This window comes from Quercus suber, unplaced genomic scaffold (assembly GCF_002906115.3).
Source record: "Quercus suber isolate HL8 unplaced genomic scaffold, Cork oak 2.0 scaffold_405, whole genome shotgun sequence".
Classification (NCBI taxonomy): domain Eukaryota; kingdom Viridiplantae; phylum Streptophyta; class Magnoliopsida; order Fagales; family Fagaceae; genus Quercus; species Quercus suber.
The window spans coordinates 525,544-544,280 of NW_027069856.1; the positions used below are offsets into that span (position 1 = coordinate 525,544).

Genomic DNA, 18,737 nt, shown 5'->3' on the forward strand with positions numbered 1-18,737 from the left:
AAGGCCCTTTCCGGGGTGGCCGAGGATTCACCCTCAGACTGGTGTTTGATAGCTGCAACTAGGCATTGGCTTGCCATAGCCTAACTTCCAATCAACTCCCCAACCTGGTCCTCAAAGGGATATTTCACCTTCAGATGCAAAGTCGAAGAAACAACCCCCAAAGCATGAAGTCATGGTCTTACCAAAATAGCAGTATATGGAGAATAAGCATGAACCACAAAGAAACTTACTTCAACCACCTTTGACCCTGCTTGAACAGGCAGCCTGATCAGGCCCTTTGGGATAACGGTCTTCCCGTCGAACCCCACTAAAAGGGAGTCGTAGCTAACTAGATCCTCAGGCTTCAGATTAAGTCCATTGTATAGGTCGGGATACACGATCTCTACACCACTATCCTGATCTACCAAGACTCTCCTTACATGATACCTTCCTATTCGAAGAGTAACCACTAAGGCATCATCATGTGGTTGAACTGTTCCCACCTTATCATCATCAGAATAACTGAAGGCTGGTCGGACTTCTATTCCTCCTCATTTAGACTCAGGGACCAAGTCCTCAGTACATGGTCGTGCTATGGACATAACCCCAAAAGGGCATGCTCCAATCTGACCTAGCACTGCCAAAATAACATTGATTGTTCCCAGGGATGGTCTTGAGGAAGACTCCTTCTGATACGCCAACCTAATCTGACTCCTCTGTCTAAGAGGCTGGTGTAAAAATTGTCTCAACTTCCTAATCTTGACCAGCTACTCCAGATTGTCACATAAAGTTCTACAATTTTCTGTAGTGTGTCCACAGTCTTGATGATATTGGCAATAAAGACCCTGATTACGCCTCGTGGGGTCACCCCCCTTTTTATTTGGCCACTTGAAGTATGGTTCAACCTTTATCTTCTCAAGAATCTGATGCACAGGCTCCTTGAATGCTATGCTGACCACCTAGGCAATAGGAAGCCCAGTATGTCCAGTAAAATCTCTTCGAGGTCGATTGTTATTATACCTCTTAGACCTAAAGTCTCTTCGGTCAAGGGGAGCCACTTTTGCCTTCCCCTTCCCCTACTGTTGATCATCCTCGACCCATTTATGTTTATCAATCCGATCCAAGAGCTGACACATGCTTTGCCCTGGTTTCTTTGTCAAGGACTTCCTCAATTCATGCTCAGTAGGAAGGCCGACCTTAAACGTCCTTATTGCCACGTCTTTAAAATCTCCATCTATCTCATTAAACGTCTCCCAGTACCTATTTGAGTAAGTTTTCAGTGTCTCACCCTCTCTTATCACCATGCACAACAGGGAATCTAAGGGATGAGGAACCCTGCTACATGTAACAAATCGGGCCCCAAAAGCCCTAGTGTGCTCTTAAAAAGAGCCAATTGAGCTTTCTTCTAGCCCGTCAAACCACCTCATTACGACAGGCCCCAAGCTAGAGGGGAATACTTTACATATCAAAGCCTCATTCCTTGAATGCATAGCCATCCTCTGATTGAAATGACTAACGTGCTCAACTGGATCAGTCATCCCATTGTAAATGTTAAAAGTGGGCTGCGCAAACTGACGAGGAAGTTTGGCCTTGTCAGTCCTCCGTGTAAACAGTGATTTTGAAATCTGGCGCAAAGCCCTACTCATTGCGTCATTCCCCAAGCTCTTATGGGTCGGACTTTTAACTCATTTGCTTATGATACCATTCCTCCTTGTAGGAAAAGGATTCACTAAGAGGGGTTCTTGACCGTGGCCTGTAACTGCTATCTTCCCCTGATTCAGATCCGGAGCTTAAAGGAGATGCCATTCTTTATTTACGATGTAATTTTATGCACAGATGGTCTATCTCCAACTGGAGATTCCTAGTTTCCTCCCCATGCGACACGACTCCTAACTCTAGAATGACTCCTACTAGTATGAGTCGTATGCACACTAACTTCATGATCTCTCCTCCGCTCTAAGTTAAGGAAATGGTCTTGACGTTGAGATCCCACAGATTCTTTTTGATTTGGTCTTGAACTCACCATGACTAAACAAGATTACAAGTGCTTCCTTGTTCCCCACAGACAGCACCAACTGTAAGGATTGGAATTAGACCCTTAGCCTAACAAAAATGGATGATGGCCTAACAAGCCTAAAACAATATATTTGTTAGAGAGTGAATTTTACAGGTAAAAAACTCAGTAAATCAAGTATAGGCCACAGTAGATTGGATTCATGCCTGATAGATAAGAAAATACAATTTGAAGGGAATAATCACTCCTTAGTCAAGTCCGAGGATGAAGTGTTCTTATGTTCACTCAAGTTTATCTAAGTACAAGGTGTTCTTATTTTGCTTCTCCTCCTTCTCCGATTCCATGCCCTTTTTTATGGGAGCATTTCCCTTATATAGTCCTCCTATCCTTCATTCTAACCTTCCACTTGTTGACCTTATAGACAATCTCTTGGATGCTTGTCCCATCCAAAACCTCCTAGAAGTTTTATGAGTAGCTGTAAACTGAGATACCACTGTTCAAATGTCATTTCCACATAAATGCGGCCATTTGGTTAGGTGCAGAGCATTTAATATGGTGGTAGTAGCCTTCTTCCCAGATATTTCTGCCTTTGTTGTTGGCTACCTTTCCTAAAGTTTTTTCTCAAAAGACTGATTACCTTTTCTATAGCATTCTCGAGATGGCTGGGTTCCAACCTTCCACAATGCTTTCTCGATGAAGCTCGACTCCTCGGGACCAACCATCAGTTCGTTATTATTGAAAGTTCAAAAAGCGTGTAAAACACCTTTGAACGTTTAGACCCCAAATTACAAAAAATCAATTCAAGCTTATTATCAAACAATTAGTGTGCGGAACATGAACATAAGCCAAACACAGAATTGATAAACAATCTAAGCCAATTATAATCACATCCACAACAGAAAATAAAAAGCAAAGATAAAGCAAGAGAGATGCAAACACAAGGACAACACGCGATGTGTTATCGAAGAGAAAACCGAAGCCCTTGGCGTAAAATCTTTCCGCCGCCCTCTAAGCGGTAAATAATCCACTAAAGAATGTAGTTGGGATACATGAATAGCAAAAGACCCTCCAAGCCTAATCTACCCAGTGTACCTAAGCCCTCCAAGCTTCTTGCTCCAACGAGGTTGCGCCGAACCTATTTCTTCTTTAGCTTACCGAATTCCGCTACTAAACCATAGCATCAACCAATAGTCATTGGCCCCTTCCAAACTGCTTCCCTTAGCACCAAATGTACCTTCTCACAAACGTGGGTGTGATGAGAAAAGTATTTGGTCAATGACCTCTTAAGGATGTATCAATGGAGAGGAAGAGAGTAGAGGAATTGGTAGAGCCTCTTAGTGAATATTGGGGATGAAGCAATCTTGTTTTTCTCTAGGATTTCTCCCACAAAAATTCTCTCTAGAAGCTCTCTTGATTTCGTGGATATAAGGGTCTATATATAGTGGTGTGTGTTTGGAATACGAAGAGTCAGTTTTTGCCAAATAGGGTTGGTTGGCGGCTTGTCCAAGTCGCGAGTTCAAGTCGCGAGTTAACGGCCTGGCCAACCTGAGACTTTTGTCCTGTAGTGCGATAGTTGGCGTGACCCTTCACCTTCCCGCATACTTCTCACGTGCACAGCATTTGGCAGCTTGCAAGCCACGAGTCCTAACTGCGAGTCTCTGCTTCTTTGCACAAGGATAAGCAATTCTTCACACTCTCTTCACACACTACCCTTACATGAATCCCACCTAAATACAGGGTTACTAAATACTAAATTTCAAGCAAATTGGCATGGAATAAAGCCAACAAGATGGTTGATAAATTTCAACCTTACAATCTCCTCCTTTGGCTATTCCGTGACAAAATCCTAAATCAAACTCTAAACTTAACGCGTGAGTTAGGAACCGTTGGAAAACTCACTCACACCTAACTTTAGAATCTGTGAAGTTTTTGAACCATAAGAACAAGAACTCCTGAAACACAACAACACAATAAGTTCATTGTATGCAGAAAACTTGTAAAGCATATGGAACAAGCACAATGCGATCAAGCACAATGCGATCAAGCACAATGGAATAAAGCAATAAACCATGGCAAGACCAAAACAAGCAATCACTATAAACAAGTGATCACAATGTTCATTCACACTTGGAATGAATATCCGGATATTCAAGTTGACAAACACAAGGCACATCACTTGAATGACCAACACTCAACCAATACACATTACAAGAAGTATACGCATCTAGGAAAAATCCTAAAAGGGCACAAGAGTGACAGTACTTAAAAGAAACGCATAACATTTAGTTAGAAGTACTGATTTAACAAAGCACAAAGGCTGCATAAAGCATGGTACAAACCACAAAGGCCTACAAGTGTGCATAAACAAATCCTAAAAACTTACAAAAACAACAATGGCACAAACCTTAAACAAAAACCTTAAAAACCTACAAAGGTAGCATGTACAAATTATAAACTCATAAAGAAAAAGTTGAATAAACATCATATAATATACTGAATAACTTCTGAAATAAAACTATCCAAGAGTTAAGAGTTTTAGCCAAACCAAAAAAAAAAAAACTGAAACCACAGAGTAACAAACCTATACTAACAGCAGTTAACCAAAAACACAATATCAAAGTTATAGACATAACATCATTAAAAAAATGAAAGCTCTCCCTCAAACAAGAGCTCCCCCTCAAGAACTGCCCTAAAAAGTCTCCCCCTTTTTGACCGGAATGGCCAAAGGGTCACTGCTCCTGGTTAGTGTGAAAGCTACCAATCTTAGCTGATAGAACATCAATCTGATCCTGCATTATTGTCATCCTCTCAGTATGTTGATTTTGAACCTCTCTGAGTGTATCAAGCCTCTCTAGGATGATCTGAAATACATCAGGAGGTATAACTGATGAAGTTGAGGCTCTACTCCTCTTTCTTCTGCTCCTGGGTGTGACTGATTGTTCTGCAGCTTCTGCTTCAGTCTCCATTGGATCCCCTTCTTCTTGGACATCCTCCACTTCTTCACCTGAAAGACAACTTTGTATCCTTGTGAGAGTAAATTTGTTTATGGCTAATAGAGGAGGCAAAAGACTGATATCCTGAGGGATTGCAACACCCTTTGCTTTGAAGATCCTCATGAGAAGACTAGGAAATATCAGCTTGGGTCTTGAGGTGGTTCTAGTCTCATCCACTATAGTGTCAAAGATGTGAGAGCTGATGTCAATGAAGGTATTTTGCTTAAGTTCCATGAGAAAAATGGCTTTGGCATTTGTCAGTGTAGTCATCTTCCTTATAGGGTACAGATTGTACATCATTATAGTGGTCAGACACCTCATATTTTTAGGAAAATCAGAAGTGTTGAGACATTTGTTTTCTTTAACCCCATCAATTCTGGTCTGGACAGTGTTTAGAGAAAGCATTCTGTCCTAGTAGTTAGTGAATTCATGATCCTTCAAACCCTCAAGCCCTAGAACTTTATCAATGTCATAAGCATCTAAGGTAAATTCCTTTCTTCTCACCCAACAACTCAACTCCTCCTCCCTTATCACAGCATTTGCATAAAATTCTCTGATTAGAGGTTCACAAATAGGTGGAAAGTCACTCAGCAATTTTTCCCAACCTCTACCCTCAAAACAATCTGGAATGAAGGTGTCCTTCAAATCCCTAAAATCAACAAATCTTTCCTGAATGATGGTTCCTTTTAAGAAAGAATCCCTATATCTCTCAAAGTGTTGAATAGACCTAAATAGGTTAGGGTCCATTTTCATTCTTTTGTCAGATTTCTTAGCAGCAGTCTTCTTCTTTGTAGGAGATGCAACCATCTGTAAACAAGCAAAAATGGCCACAACAAGAACAAAACACAAAATGTGAAAATGCGCACACATTAGTAACAAGTTAGTTACAAAGAGATTAACAGAGTATCAGGCCAACACAAAATGATCAAATATAGATGAGCACCAAAAGAGGATGCCAATATATATCACAGCAACTCAAACAAATAAAACAGTGAGAACCATAAGCAAATGTCAATGAGACAAGCCTAAATGACTATGAATACTGCAAGAGAAATCCTCAGGGCAGAACCCCACACATGATGAGATAATTAGACAAACACAAAGCATTAAAAGACAAACAGACCGAAAGTATCAGATAAACTGAAACACTCAGACACATAAATAGAGAAGATTCCAAAAAATTAACCCAAAGAGTATAAAATCTATCGAACACACTGGATTAGAACAACGACTAGAATACTGCCAACAAAAACAAAAAAAATAGCAACAAGAATGATCAACCCCAAACAATCAATCACAACAAATTAAGCAAACCCATGTTCAAACCCCTCAAAACACAAACTAACATCACAACACCTAGATTCAAGAGAATAACAATGAAATCATGAAGAATGAGGTGAAGACAAGAAAACCTATACCTTTTTCTTGGTGTTTGATGAAGACATAATGCAAAAATGTAAGTTTTTTCAGTGAGACACAGAGTGTTTGAGAGAGAGATTTGGGGAAGACAATGAACAGTCATAAATATTCGAGGGAAAACTAAAAAACAATTTTAAAAAACTGTCTTTAAAACGCAAAACACGCGTTTTTCGCGATTGAGTTAAGTCGCCAGTCAGTCGCCAAGGTAAGCCACGACACACTATAAGACCAAGATTTTCAAAAAATCTTCTAAGTATTTTTCTCGACTAGAAGGTCTACCCGCAAGATAGTCGCTAGGGGAGCCACGAAAATCTCTGTGTACACCTCGCGACTGGACCTTCCACCCGCGAACAAGTTGCCACATTGAGCCGCAAAAACCATAAAAACTCAAATTTTGAAAAATTTTCTTAGTATTTTTCACGACTACAACCATGACTCGCCAGTACACCGTGAAAAATCTCAGAGTAAGCTCGTGACTTGGGCATGCGACTGGACCTACTCACGACTGAGTCGCCAAAACATGGCAACACTTTTTTTTGAAATTTTTGACAATTTTGTGAAAACAAAATACTTTCCAAAAACAAAATAAAACACTCAAAAATCTTTTTGTGTTTGATCAACACAGATTGAGCTTTTGAAAACACATTTAAACAAATACAATCACACAAATGAATATGGCATTCATTGAACATAGACTTGTGTGTTGTGTGTGAATATCAAAAGTGAGATAGTTCTTAGTCTAATGTGAAACTTCAATGATCAATTCAATCAATGCATACACAACTAGCACTAGATAATGTGACCCATCTCAATTATAGAAATGTGCATATATGACCTCCCACATAAACTTGAGTACAATTCTTTGAAACTTTTCATTTGGCTCCATTTTCAACATATCATTTGATCTTTTTGAAGAAACATATCTCATTGTGAGATTGATGCCTGAAATTTTCAATATTTCAATTTGATGATTTAGCCTTTGGCTTTTTGGGCATCATACATTTTGTTTTGGTCGCTTTCCCTTTTTCCTAGTTAAATACTAGTATGTGCGACAGGTTTTTGCAGCTCAATATCTCTTTTTATTTGGAGATTTACATTTGGTGAGCTCTTTAAGTAAAAGCAATAAAAATAAAACTGGGAAGATATATAGACACAAATCTATGCATGTCTCAAGATCAACAAACCATTCACTAATCATTCATAACATAGTTGAAGATCTATTTACAACAGTCACAAAGATTTCAGAAGTTCTTCCACAATAATATGAGTGCATAAGAGACAAGTTAAGCTAGTTAAATGCACAAAGCCATTAATACAAAGGTACAAGGCAAAATATGCATTAAGACAACACTCAACAAAGTTGATCAAACTTTTGGATTTTCTACTTTTTATGCGTTTTTGGATTTTTAACATAAAAGAAATGAAAGATTGATCAAAAGCAATGTAAAAACATTTTAAAACGAAACAAATAGACAAGCAACAATTCAACACAAACAGAAGCATAAGGCAAACAACCAAACATATTCACAAGGCATAGGAAGAATTGATGCATGGACATGTTATGATGTCTATGCATGAGTACCCTTCGTCACCCACACATCACGTGTGTTTGGAGTGATATCCTTTACGGATTGGGTACGAGAGTTTGGACTATCAAACCTTCGTGTGAAGCTTTCCAAGCAATTTGTGAAAGCACCAATCATCTTCATCATATCCATCATTTCGGGATCATGGTTTTGACTTCTTGGTCGCTCACCACCCCAAGACCTCTCATCATTTGTCCTTACTCGTGATCGAGGAGCGCTTGCATTGTTCAAAACTCTCAACTTATGACAGTTAGGTCTAGTTTGTTCTTGCATTCCACAATAGTGACAGAGATAGTTTGTTCTAGAACCCTGCTGTGATCTTGGAAGTGACCTTCCTCTAGCTCCATATTTGGATTCTGATTGATTGCGGGACTTATTGAACACCCGTTGATTAGCCACATTTTTCATCTTCTCAGCCTTAATTTTCTTAGGAATAGACTTATTCACAGTCATCTCTTTAACCTTTACAAACTTCACTTCTTTGATGACCTTAGCTGACAAGCCACTCCCTCCGATGTATCCCAACCCGGACTTGTCTGAGGAAGGTTTTTGAGATGAAATAACATCTTCTAACTTCTGGGAGGAGACTCTCTCTATCTTGGCATGAGCTTGCACTACCTCTTACTCAAGAAATCTCACTTTTGTGTAAGTTTCTGATAGCTTACCATTTAGTGTTTCAATCTCACACTTCGCCTCTTTGTATCGTGACAGAAGACTTTTGTAATCTTCCACAGCCCTCTTCATCTTCTTAATGGCTGCATTAGCCACCTTAGCATATTTATCGGTCTTCTCAAGGAGTGAGTTATAGTCTCTTGCAATCCCACTACTTCTCCAACTTCCTCATCTTCAGACTCCTCAATTATTCCAATAGACTCCAAATCAGAATACTCCCCAAGCTCCTTCACAAGTGTACCCAAATCATCTGAGGACTCCACATATGCAATGGTCATGAATGCGGAATAGTTTCCTTCTCCGTCACAACTCTCTTCAGAATCAGAACTCGAAGAGTCTGTATCACTCAGCGTTGTAGCATACGCCTTGCCTTTCCCTCTCAAGAAATTGGGACACTCCTTCTTGAGATGTCCATGACCATTGCATTCATAACACACAATGTCCGAAGGAGATTGAAAATCCTTCCCTTCTTTTCTCGTAAACTCTTTCTTATCACCTCTTGAAGATGAAAATTTCCCTTTGTTGAATGGTTTCCCACTGTTCTTCATCTTCAAAAATTTGCGGAAGTTTTTCACAAGATATGCTACTTCCTTCTCCACTCCATCTTCTTCGGAAGGATCATCCATTCTTTCAGTGATAGATTTGAGAGCAAGCGATTTATTCGTCTTGTGGGAAGGCAGTCCCAGTTCATATGTTTGGAGAGACCTAATTAGTTCTTAAATTTTGATCTCATCCAAGTCTTTACTCTCTTCTATGGCTGTGACTTTTGCTCTAAAACTTTTAGGCAAGGACCTTAAGATTTTTCTCACCACCTTAGTATCTTCAATCTTCTCACCAAGATTGAGCTTAGCAATGACAATTTCGTTGAGCTTCTCATAGAATGAATCAAAAGATTCATCTTCACCCATCTTGAGCTCTTCAAATTTGGTGGTAAGCATTTGGAGTTTTTTATCCTTCACCTTCTTAGTCCCCTCATAAGTTATCTTCAAAATCTCCCAAACTTCTTTGGCAACTGTCATGTGAGATATCCTGTGGAATTCATCTGGAGACACACCACAGAATATAGCATTTAAAACTTTACTATTAGCATTGGCTGCCGCAAGAGCTGCCTTATCCCAAGTAGATTTAGCAGCCTCCAGCCTAGTCCAACCTATTTCAACCGCATCCCACACGGTGCCATCAATAGAGCATAGAAATGCCATTATTCTAACTTTCCAGAAAGCATAATTGTTACCATCAAAAAATAGTGGAACATTTAAGGATTAAGACCTATCCATCTCAAAAAGGGTCAAGGATCACACTCAGGTATTTAAAACACAGAGAGTGTACCCACTTTGATACCAATTGAAAGTTCAAAAAGCGTGTAAAACACCTTTGAAAGTTCAAAAAGCGTGTAAAACACCTTTGAAAGTTTAGACCCCAAATTACAAAAAATCAATTCAAGCTAATTATCAAATAATTAATGTGCGGAACATGAACATAAGCCAAACACAGAATTGATAAACAATTTAAGCCAATTATAATTACATCCACAGCAAAAAATAAAAGGCAAAGATAAAGGAAGAGAGATGCAAATACAAGGACAACACGCGATGTGTTATCGAAGAGGAAACCGAAACCCTCGGTATAAAACCTCTCCACCGCCCTCCAAGCGGTAAATAATCCACTAAAGAATGCAGTTGGGTTACATGACTAACAGAAGACCTTCCAAGCCTAATCTACCCAGTGTACCTAAGCCCTCCAAGCTTCTTGTTCCAACGAGGTTGCGCTGAACCTATTTCTTCTTTAGCTTACCGAATTTCGCTACTAAATCATAGCATCAACTAATAGTCATTGGCCCCTTCCAAACTGCTTCCCTTAGCACAAAATGTACATTCTCACAGACGTGGGTGTGATGTGAAAAGTATTTGATCAATGACCTCTCAAGGATGTATCAATGGAGAGGAAGAGAGTAGAGGAATTTGTAGAGTCTCTTAGTGAAAATTGGGGATGAGGCAATCTTGTTTTTCTCTAGGGTTGCTCTCACAAAAAATTTTTCTGGAAGCTCTCTTGATTTCGTGGGTATAAGGGTCTATATATAGTGGTGTGTGTTTGGAATACGAAGAGTCAGTTTTTGCCAAACAGGGTTGTTGGCAGCTTGTCCTCGCGGCTTGTCCAAGTCACAAGTTCAAGTCGCGAGGTAACGACCTGGCCAGCCTGGGACTTTTATTCTGTAGTGCGACAACTGGTGTGACCTTTCACCTTCCCGCATGCTTCTCACGTGCACAGCATTTTGCGGCTTGCAAGCCGCGAGTCAGTCGTGAGTCCTAGCCGCGAGTCTCTGTTTCTTTGCATAAAGATGAGCAATTCTTTACACTCTCTTCATACACTACCCTTACATGAATCCCACCTAAATACAGGGTTACTAAGTGCTAAATTGCAAGCAAATTGGTACGGAATAAAGCCAACAAGATGGTTGATAAATTTCAACCTTACAATTATCTTTCCTTGTCCTCGGCTCATTGATCCCAAAACTGAATAGACCTTGAGACCATCCTTGGCTTGCTTACCTTCACATTTATTATATAATCAATATTTTTATTATTTTTACCAAAAAAATAAAATAAAGTTTTTGTATTTTATTATAATCTTTAACTATTTTTTTATCTATTAATATTTTTGTATAATGTAATTTTAATAATTATATCTTATTGTTATTTATATATATATATATATATATATATAATTTTAAACTATAATAATATGAGATAATAAATACTTTTTGTAAATATTTTGGGCTAAATAAGTAAATGAAATAATATATTAACTCATTTACTAAGTTGTCATATGTTTTTTCTCAAAAAGTAAACTCAAAATTGAAAAAGAAAATACTAAGTAGATTAAGTGCTCAATTGGTAGATTTTTTAATAACATCTCATAAACCTATGTTAGATAATTTAAGTATGCTGCTAAATTGGAATATGATAAAAGAAATAACTTAACTCATAGCCATTATTTAGTCCCAACTTTTTAATTTTTATTTGTAATATACTCGTATGCATGTTTTTTTTTTTTTTTCATTTTCATTTTTATAACATTTTTTTAACACTTTTTAAAATTCTAAACATAAATGAAATGCATACATATTACATACCATAATTTTTTTTGTCCCATGTATTACTTAATACTTAGAGTGTATTTGTGTGCAAATGAATGTTAGCGTTTGTGTATCTGCGTTTTTCGCTAGGTCCCATGGTACTGTTCATAACCCAGCTAAAAGCTCAAGAAAAATGCAGATAAGCTGCACCGTTCATGACCCATGACACTATTTATCATTAAAAAATACTTTATTACAATGTTTTTCGCAATAAGTTTTCAATTTTCAACAAAATAAACAATATCCAAACAAACTCTCTTACTATGCTCCCCAACATGCTCGTCCCCCGTGGTGATATCTCATTTTAGCTTAAATTTGGCATCTTATTACTTATATCATTTAATAAAAAGTTTTAAAGTTAAAACTATAATTTAATCAATTTAACAGATTTTAAAGATTTATTTTTATTTTTTAAAGTCTTTTTAAGATTGTAAAATTAAAATTCTAAATCTTCGGTGCTTGAAATTTAAATACTCCCAAATTTCAAAGATGTAATTTATACTTTAGCATTTTTTTTTAATAATATTTTGCTGATTTGACAATGCCACTTGGCGGTGTGAATGACTTGTGCAAAATAGATAACTTTTGAACATAATCTAAAACATTCTCAGCCAAAAAAACATAATCTAAAACATATTTACAACATTTCGCAACTTTTAAGATGACAGATTGTAATTAATATAACATCACTCTCACCTTAGATCCTACTGACATCATTTTTATTGTTTACTAATCATAACCCATCACCTCAACAGTTGGAAAAAAAAATTTATGAAATTTGTTATGCATCTAGACTTAGTGAAGCCCATGTCGGTGTTCCACGCCTCCTAGCCAAAAACATGAAAAATCGGCAATATATTAATCTTAACAACTGAATGAACAAGTAAAATATAATTCAGCAGATTTTGTGCCCAAAAAAAAAATCCAGCTACAACAAAATGGTGATATGATAGAATGAGGAGGAACTTCATAAAGCAGAGAAATGTCCTAACAGATTAAATTCCCTACAGGTCACTACTAGCCCAGCTTACGCTTCTTTAACTTTCTCATCCGTGCCTGCCGCTCCCTTTCCTCTTCTTCCTCTATCAAGCGAAGTTGTTCTTCATCTTCCTCCCTTGCAATTTTTGCACTGTTGAGGAACACATTCAAAATTAAAATGTAACCAAGGCGGAGGAGGAGGAGGAAAAGCTCAGATATAAAACAGAAAATAATTTATATGAGAGGGAAAGGGATGGAAGGAATCACAGTGAATATGATTTAATTAAAATGGAGTAAAGATATAAAGAAAGTAAAACAGTGCAAACCTTCTTTTCTCCTCTTTCATGATATCCTCAAAGTTTGCTTCCATATCACTATCATCACCTTCATCACGATACCTGCCGGGATTGTACCTGCAAAATACACAAGTTCTTGATTCAGACATAAGACACAGATTTTATGTATATATATACACTATAATATTAATTCAACATCCAGAAGCACCAAACTAGTTGCTGCAATTGGCAGTTCTGATTAACCCTAGGACAAAGTCAAACCCACGTCAATTGGCAGTTATGTTCAACTCTAGGTCAATGTCAAACCCAGGTTTACCCCAATGTCCCAGTCCCTTGACCAAACAACAATTCAAATCAATTTCCCCAAACTGTTGTACAACTCTAACAAAAGATTTAATCATTACCTTTAACCAAGTTCAAAAAGCAGTTTTAACTTTTAACCAAGTAATTTTCTTTTTCATATAAACAACAATACACACTCCAGAAGAACAAAAAAAAAAATCTAGCATGAAAATGAATTGACCACTGCAAATGAATTTTTGAAATAAATTTCAGACTTCTTCACACCATTATATTATACCCAGTAAAAGAGTATTGAATAAGTAGAAGGGGGAAGAAAACTCTACCCGAACATTTGTCTGATTAAACTAATAGCATTTTCATCCTCATCCCCATCATCAGGATACCGTTTCACAGGCTTTTTCTTTGGGCGATGCTCTTGTGAACTAAGATGTGATGGAATTTTCTTTTGTGGCTTGTTCATCTGTTAAAAATTCATCAAAGGGAGCAGACATTATGAATCTACAAATAATTGCAGCATAATTTCCTAAAAACACTGTCAAGGCAAGTTAGTGGTGTGCGAGTGTGCATGTGAAAAGGAATAGGCAAAAACCTGTGGTTTAGATGATGTCATTGACTGTTTTGGCAACATTTTAGACCTATTAGGTTCTTGTAATCCCTTTCTCGGTTCCAAACGCTGCTTTGAAATAGATGGGTGCACTTTTGAAGGGAGTGGTTTCTGCACACCAGCCATGGAATGTCTTGCAACTGGTGCAGAAGCCTTCTTCTCCATGGTAGCAACAGGCTTCTTCAAAGGCAAGCCTTTTGGCGCCAAGGGCCGGCCAGGCCCATTCCCATTATTGCTACCAAGCTGTTTCTTAGAATCTACAGAGGCTGAATTAGGTTTACTAACAGAAGTTGACTTGTTGGGCCCTGCTTTAGGATACAAGTGGCCATTCATAGAAACCGTTTTCCTTTCTTCATGACTGCCATGAACATGTCTGCCACTATTGCCCAAAGGTTGCTTACTCTTCAATGGCACTTGAGATGACGCAGGCTCTTCAACATCAGCAAAAAACCTGTATAAGTTTCCTCAATGAAAATAGTATGATTTAAGCACGATAAACCAAAGTGCTAGATAGATCTAGTAAAGCAGCAACACACCAGAATGCGGAACGGAGACTTTTCTAGGTGGAGGTTCTTTATTAGGAATTGGGAGCTCTGTGTCCTCAGATAATAGGAAGGAGTAATCTCTTGTATGCTTAAGTTTTTGGACTTTAGTTTTTAGCTGCATATAAAAAATTAATTTCATTGGTGAAAACAGTTCAAAAGCTATTGTCAATGTTCAACACCAACACAAAACAGATTGCTCTATAAATACCTCACTTCTGACTTTGGGTAGCTGGTCACGTGATCCAGGTTTTGAACCAGTAGCAGCTGAAGAACTCTTCTTGTCCTGCAAGGGCAGGTAAGATCATCAAGATAAATATTACATCTAATATAAAGTTAAAAGCAAAAACAGAAAACTTCAGAGCATTTGCATTCTGCAAATATTCCCAATGTCACAATCCATTACTCGTGGCAAAGGAATCGGAAAAGTGTCACGGAGCAAGAAAGCCACCAAAAAACATCTAGGAAACATCTTGACCATGCAAATCAACCTCTAGAATATGAGATTATACTGAATCATTAAATCCCTGATCATTATTGATTTTAGTGTAACAATCGTTTTGAAAAACAAGATAAAAGTCAAAAACGTTCTTGTCCTTAACAAGCTGAGTTGAGAGCAATATGAAGTAACTGGATAAGAAAGACCATTTGCTAATGCAAGTTATAAATAAACTGTTAGAAGAAAGGTGTATTATGCAGCCAAGAAGGATACAAATTACTAGAAAGATAAAAATGGACATACAATTACACTTTTGATATTTCAGTTTATAATAGGTATCAATTATGTAAAAGCATGTTCATTCATGCTCTTGAAGAAACCAAATATTTTATTAATTATCCCAAATAAGTCAATATAACATAACTGGTTAAATGAACATAGCAAATCACTTGGATGAGTGCCCCAGAGGTAGTCCCATCAAATGTGAGACAAACACCTCAGTAAACATGCATAACAAAGATCAGATTTGAAGCATACAGGCTATAAAATATCAGAAAAGAGAAGCTTACAGTAGATACACCATGGTGGGATTTTGAAACTCTGGATGCCAAATGCGGGTTTTCTAACAACGACTTGCTTTCTTGTATTACTCTTTGAGCAATAACCGGTTGAGATGGGCCAAAGAAGGATCCATAACTGCAGAAACAAGCAAAAACACAAAAATAAAAACAAAAAAAATTAGGAATCTATTTCACTTGTAAAATTCATTTACTGATATCCAAAAGAAACATAAAAAAATTATTATTGTTATTATAAAAAATAAAAAATAAATAAAACCTAAACATCAAATAACATAAAACATAACCATATTATTTGAATGCAAACTCATACTATTGCCATACCAAATATTATCCTAATCAGTGGGACAGGGCAGACGTGAGGACATATCTCTCTTCAATTTTGCCCAATAGTGAAGAGTATAAATTTACCATTGTAATGTTACCAAACACAGCATTGTGTTAACACACAAACATGCATGTCAACGTGTGATGGATTATGGCCAAGGAAGAGGAGTGGAAGAGTTCCGACATACTCAACCATTATCCTGTTCCCACTAGCCACCAGTCTTGGTCCTAATTTCCCGAAAATTTCCAACGCAACAGTGGCTTGTCAATCCAAACAGTCTTGTACTACAGTCTCAGCCTGTGCATTACCCATTGAAATAGTTGAACACCTTTCACTCTGAAAATCACGGAATTTTGATCAAAATTCCCCAATTTTCGGCGTATTTTCAGGTAGTTTCTGCTTTTTTCATTAAAAGGATGAATGAACTAAAAGAGTCCAATGTCAAAAATTGCTGATCTCCTAATTAATACTGAAACCAAAATGTAGCCAAACTATGGGGGAAAACTTCTGCCAGGAATGAAATCCATCGTTGTGATCAAATTACATTGTGACAAATTGAGTTAGTAGGCTGTTTCCATTAAAGAGTCTAAAGTTGATCACATAAAACAAGAAAAGAAAATTAAAAAAATTAAAAATTAAAAATTAAAATAAAAAAATAAAAATAAAAAACCAAAGAAGAAGAAGAAGAAGAAGAGGGCTGTGACAAGCTAAAATAATTAAAAATGGATAGTTATGTAATGTTAGAAGAAATAGGCACATCACTCACTTATCATATGGAAGTTTCTTCTTTTTGTCATTGGAGCTGTTGTGAGAAGAACTAGTATCTTGCTTCATTTGCTTTCTGATTTGTTCTTTCAATCGTTGCCTCAATTCAAGGTATTCTATCTCCTCCTTAGTAGGCTTAGGATCTTCCTCTTCTTCTCCTTCATATTCTTCCTCCTCTCCTGCCTCTCCAACATCTTCCTCTAGCTCTTCACCTTCCTCCTCATACTCATCATAATCTTCCAGACCTCCATGTAATTCCTACATCAACCAAAACAGTTATCAAATGCCTCTCAAAAAAAAAAGTAAGAAAACAAAAATAAATAATTCAACAAAGACCCAAGTCTGCTTACTTCTCTATCATATCCCCGCATCTCGATTTTGAATCGCCAATTGGATTGTTTAGACAATAAGCCAATCACCACTTAAATGTATTGAGCACCTGAAACCCCAGAAAAATTAAATTAAATTAAATCAAGGAAATTTCTGGAAATTTAACGAGGACTAAAGCCAATTCAAGTTCTTTGGTTATAAAAATAAAGTTAATTCGAATTTTTAAAAATTATTATTTCATAAACGGAATGCAAAGAAGAAAGTTGAATCAGATTGCTTCCGTTTTAAAGAGAAAATCAAATTCATCAATCAGAGGACTAATATCCACAAACAAATATCTAATAAAGTTGAACAATTTATCAATCCCAGATGGTCAGTTTAACAACAACAACAACCAAAAAAAAAAAAAAATCAGCTCACAGAGATTTACAAACGATGCGAACTTTACGATAAAATCTCTGTTTTTCCCAAAAGAAAATAAATCTTTTATTCGAGAAGTAAATATTTTAATTGATTGCTAATAAATCGAACCGAACCCTAGGTTTGATAATGAAAAAAAAAAATCAAATTTATGCAATTTTGATCGAAAATCTCAAAAAATAAGAAAAAGAAGAAGAAGAAAAAGAACCCTAATTTTCTGAAACGAAGTTCTAATTCAACCATCTGATGCAATCTGTATATTTTTTAATGAAAAAAAGCAGAAACCGAATTCAAATCAATCGAAAATTTCAGATCCGATGCGAAATCGATAAATTACCTGAAATTAGGCCGAAAATCGGCGGATTTGGATCGAAATTTCGCGATTTTCACAGTGAAAAAACCCTAATCCGATGAAGGACGAATAGGCACGCGAAGAGAGAGAGCAAAGCGAGCTGAGATAAAGCTTAAAACTGAGCGAATGAGCGAATGAAGGATGGCTTGTACGGGTGAGGTTTGAGGAATAAAGAGAGAGAGAGTGGAAACGGAAGGACCCAGAGACAAAGCGGCGGATTGCTAACGTGCACTGAGGGGCGTAGTACGCACACCCTGAGTCCCACTCCGAGTTTGAGTTGGAGTACCGAGTTTGTATAGGACACATTTCTATTAATTTTTTTTTAATTGTTTATTATTATGTTAAGGTTCAGCTTCGTTGGCAACTGGCATAGGTGGAAGACAGAAGGCAAGCAAATCAGCCATTTTTAAAAACCCAATCATGTAATTATCTATCAAATGGTCCTCTTATGGAATAGATTTTTTAAAAAAAAAGGAAATTATGGAATAGATTTTATTGCTTAATTAAGGTATGTTTCTATGTTCCTAATTTGATTTTATTTATTTATTTTCTGAAGGGATTAAATTATATTTATGCTAAATGTTTTTTTTTAATATTAAAGTTTTAACCTATGACGTTTGCTTATGATAATTGTGTTATTATCATCGGACCAAGATGCTAATAATTTTTTGTATAAGCGGGAATCACAGGTTTTTTATTTAGCTATCAGAAACTTTTCCAGTTTAGTTTTCATAAATTTAGAGCTATACATGATATTGTTTCGTATGAATATTTAACAAACAAACTATATATTTGAATTTAATTTCAATTAAATTATATTTATTTCACTTTTTATATTATACTTTTTTTTAAAAAAAATCTATTATTTTTTCCTTTTTGAGACACAAAATTGCTAGTTACAATTTTGCATTTAGGTTTTGCTAACATCTTGATAATATGACTAATGAAACAATATAGCATTTCAATAAAATTTCATTTCTATTGGTTCACAATTTGGGCAACC

General features: G+C 36.8%; 1 protein-coding gene across 1 annotated transcript; it reads right to left on the reverse strand.

Moving 5' to 3' along the window:
* Positions 1-12,639: 12,639 nt before the first annotated feature.
* LOC112032542 (uncharacterized) lies at positions 12,640-18,026 on the reverse strand. Its single transcript, XM_024065310.2, has 10 exons — positions 17,720-18,026; positions 16,983-17,071; positions 16,634-16,890; positions 15,531-15,657; positions 14,734-14,808; positions 14,517-14,640; positions 13,966-14,411; positions 13,700-13,836; positions 13,104-13,190; positions 12,640-12,928 (listed from the first exon to the last, which is right to left on the reverse strand). Exons 2-10 carry the CDS (start codon positions 17,001-17,003, stop codon positions 12,817-12,819), a joined length of 1,386 nt encoding a protein of 461 aa, XP_023921078.2. The 5' UTR covers positions 17,004-17,071; positions 17,720-18,026; the 3' UTR covers positions 12,640-12,816.
* Between the last annotated feature and the right edge of the window lie 711 nt (positions 18,027-18,737).